The sequence below is a fragment of the Pygoscelis adeliae genome, unplaced genomic scaffold (assembly GCF_000699105.1).
Source record: "Pygoscelis adeliae isolate BGI_AS28 unplaced genomic scaffold, ASM69910v1 Scaffold208, whole genome shotgun sequence".
NCBI lineage: Eukaryota > Metazoa > Chordata > Aves > Sphenisciformes > Spheniscidae > Pygoscelis > Pygoscelis adeliae.
In genome coordinates this window covers 883,363-894,225 of record NW_008825290.1, presented here as the reverse complement: position 1 = coordinate 894,225, position 10,863 = coordinate 883,363, and the positions used below count along the sequence as shown (strand labels likewise).

General features: G+C 41.7%; 1 protein-coding gene across 1 annotated transcript in view; it reads right to left on the bottom strand.

The window, feature by feature from the left end:
- LOC103921885 (netrin-4-like) overlaps nucleotides 1–10,863 on the bottom strand; it is a 54,898-nt gene that overhangs the window by 15,991 nt on the left and 28,044 nt on the right. The window contains exons 4-5 of the mRNA XM_009329929.1: nucleotides 1,296–1,422; nucleotides 564–752 (exon numbers count right to left, since the gene is read on the bottom strand). Coding sequence (XP_009328204.1) covers nucleotides 564–752; nucleotides 1,296–1,422 — 316 coding nt within the window. The remainder of the gene's footprint in view (nucleotides 1–563; nucleotides 753–1,295; nucleotides 1,423–10,863) is intronic.

The window sequence follows — 10,863 nt, the reverse complement described above, 5'->3', positions numbered from 1 at the left end:
ATGAGGCAATTAATTTGGGCAGAGCACCCCATAATACAGCTGTAGAATCCAGAGATAAGTCTGAGTGAGCTCTGACCTATTTGTTCCCAAGTGGATATGCATGGTCTCATGCTTCCTACACCTCCTGCAGCCATTATTATATATATTTATGTGCACAGATGTTGCACAATCAAATGGAACTTGACAATAGCTTACACGTAGGCACACACAGTCTTGAGATGCAGAAAAAAACAGCTAAATAATATGTGCCTCAAGAAAAAAGGAACCATATTGTTTTAAATGCAAGCACAGGAAGAATGTACCTTTCCCCAAAATGCAGTGCATTTGGAGAACTGTAGTAGTTATCACAACAAAAAGTGTGATACCGGGGGGGAGAAATAAACACAGAAAAACAGGAAGATGACCTTTGATCAGAAAACTGTAGTTTAGGAAAAGAATACAAAGAAAGGACAGTAATACTCGTGAGTTGCTTCTGTAGGAGTTATTGATTTCTTTCTTTTAATCATTCTTTTAATGATTCTTCCACCATTCGTCTTCACCACACGTTAACAATAGTCACTTACGTTTGCAGACCTCTGTAGAAGACATGGGTTTCCCTCTATCTCGGTAATACCCCGGTTTGCACCTTTGACACCGATGTCCCTCTGTGTTATGCTTGCAGTTGTCACAGACTCCACCACTGCGCTTTCCTGATGCCAGCCAAACACTCAGATCAAAATGGCAGCTATCAGCATGGTTGTGACAGCGACACTCTGGTGGGAAACGGGAGAATATATTTCAGGCTTATATAATAGACACAGCAATACTATTCAAATGGTATCATTTTCCTACTGTGAATCATGGAGGAAATACCTGAATGTAACACATTTCATCTGCCTGAAATCCTTGATTTTCATAAAAACTAGATATTGCAACAAAGAGTGAGAGTCCCAGCAGGGTCTGAGAAGCTTGGGAGGTTGTGAGCTGTGTGGTATTCTTACAGTAGGACAAACCAATTTGATGGTATCGTAAGCCCTGCACAAAACCCTGGAACGCTAAAACACATGAGGGGACGTAGCTGCATGAAGAACAGGTTTCTGACTTGTAAATTCCACTTCCCAATAGCCCAAATGGATCAGCTGCAGTAAAACAGCATGCATACTGAAGTTTTGCATCAATGACCAGCAACTTATCCCCAGTTTCTGTAATGGCACCACTAGTGTAAATCGACAGAAGTCTTTGTTAGGGAACTTTGCCTGCTGGCATGGTGTGTGCTCATCCTGAAAGCCTGGATCAGTAAACTCCCTCCCACTTACTTCTGCATTCATTTGGCGCCCCTGTTTTTCCATCTCCTGGCTTCCAAGGCTGATCGTTGTATAGTGGTGCACATTTCTCACAGTGGTCCCCTGCTGTGTTGTGTCTACACACACACTTCCCGTGGACCTGTCAGGGGAAAGAGAATACATTCAAATATCTACAAGCAAGAACATGGTGGAGTGCCCAACAGCCTCACGAGGAGGTGGGACTTCTCCTGCACAACTCCCACACAGCTGCCTGGCTCTCTTAGGAAACCCACAGAGCCTGGAGCTTAAATGTGTAGCTTTACCTCTTCACACAGTCACCAACGATGTAGATTTTTCCTCTATCTTCCAGTTTAAATGCATGTGGCAACAATTTCTTTTTAACTCTCCAGTTGGCTATTTTACTACTACATTGATGAACAGCCTCTAGAGTATTTAAATTGGGTAACCTAACACAGCTTATTTTGATTTACAAGTTCAGGGCAAGAGCGTGCAAAGAGCCTGAGCAGGCAGTCACCTTCAGCCAGTGTCAAACGTGCTCTTGGCTAGCAGAGTTGAGTCACAGGAGAGCACAGTCTAACAGAGGATGCTAACAGAGGATTTCCTGTTAGTTTCCTAACAGTGGTCTGGAAGAGAGAGTAAATATAGGACAATGAAATCACCATGAATTACTAAATTACAAATTGTTAGAAGAATGAGCAAGTAGTCCTGGACCTCCTGGCACAGTTAAAAATGTAGCAAAAATATTAAACCTGGAAAAATACCAACCAGTATACCCACAGAAGAACAATCCAAACCACACATTCTGTGAGAGGAAAGCACTGATGTTTGAAGAGACTTAGGTACAGTAGGCACCAACCTACCAACTTACATATGAATATATATCTATAATAGGTTAGCAGAAAAGGCCCAGTAAAATTTTGGGCTGTGTAACTAAGAGCACTGTAACCCCAAGTGGATAGGAAATTGTACCTGCAACGCTGTGTTAGTTTTGAACATCTTATTACCAGATAAATGAGAAATTGGAAGATGTTCAACAAAAATGAGCAAAAGCTGGCATGGCTAAAGAATGCAGCTGATCTACAAGCACTAAGCATATAAACCCACCTAAGCTAGGAAAGTACAGTTTACAAAGTATTTGAGGGGGAAACAAAGAAAGAAGCGCAAAAAGTCTTGATTAAAACTGGCTGAATTAGTAGAGTTCTCTCTGTGACTATTTGCTTGAAAAATTACTTGAAAAAAGAACTTGCTTCCTCTCTAGTTATCTGCCTTCATTGGAACACAGTAATGATTTTTTAATCATGAAAATATTCTAATATATGTCAGTTTTGGAATCAGGTATTCACACCAGAAACCTGACCTTGGAAACTGAGCTAGTCCAGCCTTCAAACAGAAGGTTACTATTGAGACTGCTTCTGTTCTCAAGTCATTTCACGCACCAGGAATATAATAGCCAGTTCCACCATAGGCTGTGATTTGGTGCACAAGATTCTGTAATATCAAGCCACATCCAAGAAGCGCATTACAGGAAGGTTTTTATGTTGTGGGTTTTGGTTGTTTTTTTTTTGTTTTTTTTTAATTAAGAAATAGGATTCCAATATCTGTTTGCAATGCCTCAGAGAGAGGATTTCCTAGAGAAATTATTCAAGAAAATATCCAGCATAGGGAGTGGGAGAAAGGGAAAGGTGGTACCATACGTCATGTTCTACACTCATCACAAGAGAAGATGCGGTATTTCACACGCAAGGAGACACTTGTACTAGAGCAGGAAACGCACAGAAATCAGGGACTAGACCCCTCTCCCTCTGTGTGCTGTTGAGGATGCTAAGCTCTGTAACCACTGTCACAGCTCTGGCCCACTGCACGTTACACAAAAAGCAGAGGCTGAAATTTCATTTTGAATGGGGTGTGAATTGAATCTAATCCTTTAATCTCACCACTAATGTGAGTTATGTTTCTCCACAGTCTTTCCTGAAAGTCAGACTCTCCCTTTGCAGTCTCCCCTTCCCCCATCTCGCATAGCAGGTAGCTTGGGATCAAGAGAGAAATGTTAAAAAGAGCAGTTGCGTGAATACACTCCCCTGCCCCCAAACTCATCTCCCTGCAGCAATTTGCTCTCCGCTCCCCTGGTTTCTAATCCTCCCAGACCAGATATGTCATGTAGCTAGCAAAGGGGATAGGCTGCAGCTGATGCCATCGCCCCTCTATGGCCAGCTGGCAGATTTGCTGCTGCACAGAGCGGTTGGCTGCCTCCTCACGGAAGACTGAGCACAGACTTCAGGGTACGCATTTTTGTCAGAGCTCAGCACCAGTAAACCTCAGGAGGATACAGCATGTAGCACATTATGTGATGCCTCTCCAGACCTTTGTACAAGACAGGCATCTACGTTCGAAGTGCTAAATAGGATCACAAATTTCAGAGACAAAGACAAAAATACTGATAAGCAACAGTTTCAGGCTTCTCTCTGTTTGGGTTTGGCTCTTCAGGCTTATGAGTTCCCCCCTGTGGACACTATGACTGCTTTTCAGAAGCCATAGAACAGAGAAAAGGACCAGGAGTGACCCAGGACCCAGAACCATAGATTTTAATGTCCCCAAACTTCAGACTCTATCTAACTTTACAGCTCATTCCAAAATGGATCAGAACGAAAATCTTGGATTCAGTCACTTCTTTGGAAAATGCTAGTGTATTTCAATGCAAAATTTGTAAGTTGGCCCATTGAGTTTTTTAGAGATATATACACAAACTGTGCATTCACTATATAAGAAAACTACATGAAAGAAGTGCTGAGATTGTATAGTTGGGAAATGCCAGAATTAAACCATGCAATCTTGTTTTAGCCTTGAATGACATGATCAAATATTCATTATTCCACAGGACCCTGTGCTTACAGTGCACAGCACAGATGGTGTGAACACTCATGAACAATTATTCAGAAAGTAAACAGGAAAATTCAGTGAGAAAGAAAGAGTCCGGTTGTTCCTTGGAGGTAACTAGATGTGTTAGTTTGCTCATTGCCCACTGGTTTGTTGCAAACTGTAGTTTGTGGAGGCTATCTAGGAATGGCACGTTGTGAGTAGGACAGAAGCATAAAGGATGCTTCCTGCCTGTGATCCCTGCTATTGAACAGTTTACCAAATATATGTAGAAGGGTGACTGGCTTAGACAAAAGGGCTGAAAAGCCAAGCAGCCAGGAGAGCCACTGAGCAGGCAGAAGTAAACAGCGGAGCTGGCATGGAACTTTTTTAGGAAGTGTTAGGTCTGAAAAGTAACCTTTTTTGTATAGGTTTAACAACAAGGAAAAGAGAATTGATGGTATTGGGGCAAAGGTAAAGGATAATGAAGAGAAGGCAATTCTGCCATGTGTTACCTGTGGATGGAATCTCATGGAAGATTTTTTTCCATGGAGAGTAATCTCACAGACAGCATTCATAGGTGAAAACAGCTAAGAAGGAGAGTGCAACATGAGGGGACACTGAAGTATGGAAAGGAGTTGGACATGAGAGCAGAGACACAGTTCAGGTAGAGCACAGACAAGAAAGGTGATTCATGGATGTAAGCAGCCACTGCAGAAAGACCAGTTAATGCAGGAGAAACTGAGCTGTGGAAGAGACACGTTACACTTAAGCGTGAGGTGAAATAAGGGTAGGTGAGGTGGCTCTAAATAACAAGAGACAAACAATTTGTTCTGTTAGAGAGGAAGAGGTAGGAGAGGCAGCCAGAGACCAAAGTCCAGGAAGGAATAAGAATGAGATACAGGAAGCTGTCAGATAAAATAGGAAGTGGAATATCTGCTTAGGAAAGGGAGAATGAGAGAGTCACACTCAACATGAGGAGTGCAGGCACGTCCCTGACTTGTTATTCCCTGCTGAAGTAAGTCCACATCTCTCTCACAAAAGTGGGTCCAAAAAACCAGAAGATTGTGCCCTCTACCAGATGCAAGATCTCAGGATGCACTAGATCTCACTAAGATGATCACACCAAGGTAGAGAAAAATAGTCAGAGAAGTACAGATTCAGGGGAACTACACTGATATTTTTCTATGCCCTAGAAAACAGGGTGGAGTTGCAAGGAGATAATGATGATTAAGGAGATGATTATCAGGGAGCAGCAAGGACCAGTTGCTCTCTAAAGGTTGTAGAGCTATAAGCTGAGGGTTACCACAGCACAGGCTGTGCCCTTACTGAGGGGGCACCATCCTGAGCACAGTGAGCTGGTACCACAGTCCATCAACAGCCCCAGACGCAACAAGGGGATGGACTAGGGGCAATTCAGGAGCAGCAAGAGGCAGGCCCAGAAACAAGCCCACAACATGGGTTCAAAGTCCATCCAGGACGCAGAATGAGAGACAAGCTACAACACATGTGAGGGCATCCACGAGGAGGGAAGCTACCTACAGCATAGGCCCAAGGTCCATCCAGGAGGCAGGGCCAGAGGCAGGGCCAGAGGCAGACACATCTACAGCATAGCTCAAACAGGGATTAACAGCCCAGGGCTGAGCTTAAATGGAGCACCCAGGCCAATGGACAGAGAGCTTGGGTAGGAGTCCCAGGTGGGGCTGGTCAGGGCCGTTAAAGTCCTTTTAGTGCCTTCAGGACCCTGATAATAGTTCTTTGATTGCCACTGGATTAATGTCATTGGGAGCTTTAGGATATCCAACTACTAGGAGGCATCTGAGGAAAAAATATTTCAGCTTTCTAGATTTGGAGCTGGCAATCCAGGTGGAGGGAGCTTGAAAGTAATATGTGAGGAACAGAGGCTATATGAGATTCATGTCATCAATTAGGAAACCTATCCAATTTTCAGCTAAAGCCCGATTAGTTTGTGACAGGGATTTATATGAATACATATAAATGTATTAGAATCATAGAATCATAGAATCATGATCATCATGAATCATGAATCATGATTCATGTATTGATACAGCAGGAGAAAGATTGAGATCCAGGAGATTTCTGTCTCGCATCTCTCATATTTCACTTTATCCTCAATGTTCAATATGTGACACTGCATCACTTGACATACACTGATCCTTAGATACAGAAGTATTTAGTCCTGTATGGGCTTTTCCACGGTGCTCATTGCTGCAATAATTGAGTACTTCAGAAATATTAAGGAATTTATTTTTATGACACCTACCTTCATCTGCTTCTCCTCATTACTGTGGTAACTCTAGCTGTCTCCAAGGATCATTCCCATTCATTGGAGCATCATTGTATTGAGAGTTCAGTTGCTCTGACAAATTTTTTTTGAAACTGGATGGTGCCTTCCAAAGTTATTGTGGGGAATGGATCAGAGAAATAGATGCACTGGCAGGCAGGCAGACTGTGTGATCATATAAGCCTCCCCATTTCATAAAACCAGTCTGAAGTACTATGAGCATAACCTGTAATAGTTTGTATTCTTGCAGGCTTGCTTTCCGAGTGCATTCAGCCACGGTCACTCATGTCACTAATGCATGCTATGTGCTTTGAAAGATGAAAACTGTTGCTTTAAATACTGATATTCTGGCTGCATCAAGTTCCAGTTTTCTAATCAGCTTTTGCAAAGGGTAGAAGTTTATAGACTGACATACTTGCAGTTAGAGGATACTATTAGTCCAGGAAAGGAACAAAAATGCTATGCTGTACTCTCAATCACCATCATATTGGATTTAACGATCACTTGAAAGCAAGCTCAGCTTTTGTGTCTTGGTATAGCAGCTATATTCTCAGGCTGTGGTTTCATGATGTAAAGTCTTTGGGGGCAATCTCGATTTCAGACATTTCTGCTTTCCTTACTACTTCTTTCTGTGCTATCACCTCCTGCATCATGCCCTGAGTCATGTGTAAATTGGGCTGTGAAACTAAACCATGTTAAAAAAAAAAGTTAAAACCACTTTTTTTTCCTTGGCACTAGTATTTTTAATCTGGATTAATTCCCTCATGTGCCTCACAGTACAGTCGTGCTGTTACAAGTCTGGTATTGCTGCCAAAGGCTTTGATTTGTACATCTACCACCTGAGCAGCTTTGAATCAGGACACAGAGGAGGTTATAGCTTCATGGATTTTAATGCCAGGATGATCAGTTGAATCATTTAGCTTGACCTGCTACACTAAGCCATGGATTTCATCCAGTAGTTCTTCCATGGGGCTCAGTAATTTCTGGTTGATTTATAGCAAATAGTATAGAACCATATCCTGCTTTTATACCATGGTTCCAAGAAATTACATGATACTTATTCACCTTTGACTGCACAAAGTTGCTTCACCTGAATTCTGATCCACAGCTGAGAGAGGGAGTGGACATTTTCCATCTGTTTGTCCTGCAATTTTTTTATTTTTAAACTCTGTTCAGTTTTGTATAATACCTGAAGCCTCTCGCTTTCTCTCTGTCCATTTAGTTTCTTTTACCTTTTGTCCTTTCAGTAAATGTGGTGGTGGTTGTTCTTTCTCCTGGGCTATACTCAGTCTATTTTGGGGCTTTTTTCCTAATGAATGAAGGTTAAATTTGGAAGCCTTCCAGAACAGAGCAACTGTTGCTGATTCGGAGAAAATGTTTGTCTTTGGGCTCTGTATTCACTTTGTAATGTCGCCAGAGAAATTTTGGATACAGCAGTTTGCAATGACATCAGAGGCTAGTCTCTTACCTGCTTTTAGTAAAATGACTCTTTCTGGGTCATTTTGAGTGGTTAAATACAAAACAGTGTCTGCTATTCTGCTTTGTTTCTCTTACAGTTCAAATGGGCTCTGTTGTCTCTCCAAATGAAGAGATGTATCCATGCAGATTTATAATAAATCCTTCAATATGAGATCCTGAGGAGAGCACATATGACTTTTAAGAGGCCAAATTAAAAATTTCCATCAACTTTTTCAAATTCACAAATACCTAAAAGAATGGGTGGCTTGGGAGTAAGTCCCAGATTACGGTGCCTGCTATGGGTAGATTGATGTTCAAATTCCTGGTCTAATCAGGAATGAAAAAAGCAATTATTTTCCTACGTCACTTGCTGGTTTCTGGGAAAAGGTCTAATAAGTGTATGTGTCTAAAAACTAGTACGCATATGGGTGTTTTCTGAGGGAACTGAATTTCTGGCTCATACTTGGTCACTTTGGTAAATTAAGTCTGAGGGAACTTGGCAGGGATAAGTAGAGCTGGGACACTTGTGGCAAGGCCACCTGAGCCCATACAGGTTTCGGTCTCCACAGCAGTGAGTGAATGAGCTGCCACTGGTTCCAAATTCACTGAATAGGTAACGGTGAAGAAAAATCAGTAATAGTGTTTAGTTGAATATTCCGACTGGCATCACTAAGACCTTTTTGAACAGTGACTAAAGAACAGGATAAATAGACCGGAAGAGGTACAGAATTCATGCTTCACGTGAGGGAATATAACGCAGCCTGTGACAGTTTCAAGACACAACTCCATCCTCTGCCTGAATTCACCTCCATCGGTCTTTACACACATGCCTGACTGTACCTTAGCCCACATTTCACTCTGCTTTCTTATTGTTTTCTTTCTGAATCCTAGCTTGACTTATTTATTTTTGGGGCAAGCCGTCCTCTTATTTTTACCTACAGTGCCAACAACTCCATTATCAATCTGTAACAAATTACATACAGTAAGTATGTATGCAGCACATAGTGACAGCTGTCACGCTGAAATGCAGCCCCTGAGTTACAGCAGGTCACCAGCTGTTGGTGAGTGTCTTAAGAATGGAGGAAGCAGAACGGGGAGCGAAGCTCAGTATTTTAACAGGTGAATGCCTGAATCACAGCATAATGAGTAAATACCACCGTTCAAATCTCCTGAAAGTGAATGGCACAAGTGAGTTTGGTCTTGTTCAAGGCTTTGTTCCTGATGCCACTGAACAGTCTGGCTTGACTGCCAACCTTTGCTGTAGAAAGACCCAGAATTAGTTTTCAGGGGAGGCGGAAATGGGAGAAGCTCTAGATTCTGATATATGGACAAGGATTTGTGGATTTACAGGTCAGGCATAATGGGTTAGCACACTGTGGACAGTTCAGAGAAGTTTGGACATGACCTGTTCATTCAACAGGCAAAATAATTCTGTCATTTACTTTGTAGTAAGTCTGGCTAACTCCAGCAACTGTCTCGACTTAGCTGGGTTTCTACTGGTTAATCCACAGTGGCTCTAAGGGTGTGTGGGCCTGTGACCTCGACTCTGAATTTTTACCTCTGTATTGAGTGAACTTGGCAGCATGCATAGCTCCCTTTCAAGTGAAATTATGTTGAGTAATGGAATAGATGAAGCCAAGAGAAAAATAGTTTTCTGCAACTTCTCTGCAGATGGCTGCAGCTTGGACAGTGGGGGAAGGGCAGGGCTGGAAAAGGCGCAGGACCAGCCAAATTTATAAGGAATCTGGAAAGGGAGAAAAAGGGCAAGAAAGTCCTTGATTTCGCAGAAAACTTGTGCACAGCAATGAAAGGATTCTAAACATCTAAAGGATGCAAAGCTAATTCCCAGGACCCTTCCAGCATAGTGAGTGAACCAAGGCAAGGAAATATAGGTAGGATTTTATAACTTTTGCACTGAGTAATATGAAATTTGTTTATAATCCTGTGCAAAATTTCTCCATATTTTGTGTGCACCTGCTGCCAAAGCATTAAAATGCAAACTCCATACACCCACAAGGTAAACAAGATTTGACTAAATTACTGGGAGTTTTATTGGGGATGAGTGAACTGGCTGAAAGACCTTGAAAAGCCTTTGTAAAAGACTGAAAACTTTTGTTCTAGTAACATGTAGGTGAGTTGAGGACAGAAACAACATACCAGTCTATTCAGTCCCAAGGGAGCTTAAAAACACAAGGACTTAATGTATGAGGCCAAACACAGCAGCTCCTATAACTGTCACATCACAGCAACGTCCTAGTGTTGGTGGCTGTGTCAAATTCAACTTAGAGAGACAGAACAGTATATATTGCATGGAGCTTAAATGAAAGAACCTCAGAAACATGCTGTACTATGGGACATCTGAGAGGTATTAGTAGCACGTGGTGGCTGATAGCTGTGAGATGAAGCCATTATTTCTCTCTCTTAGACACACACACACAGACTCTTATAGCTTTAATGTGAAAAGCAATCCGTAAAAGAAATATAAGCCATATTTTACCAGTCCTAAAATATATTTACAAGTGTTTCAAATAAAATGTTTCTACTAGCAGGGTTAGTATGGTTCTTTCACAGAGATGAAAGTAGCAGAGAACATCACTTAAATGATTGAAACAGCAAAAAATGCTATTAATGACAGCAATTAAGCAATAAAATTAAAATACATTAAATAGCTCACCTATAGCCATTGCTTTTAAGAAAAGCTGTGTTTAAAGGCTAATAATGTCAGATAGGAAATTGTTTGCTACCCCATCCCACAAAATAAGAGACCGTTTCCTACAAGTAAGATGGGTGTCTGCATGGGTGGATCTACACTGAGCCCTGATTCAGGAAAGCATTTAGGCATGTGTTTAAACACCATTCCTGAATCAGCATGTTTTTCTGATTTGGACTTCAGGAGTAGTAAAAGACATTTCCACAACAATAATAAAATGTAGGAAAAACTTGTTGACTTTATAATTGCAGAAT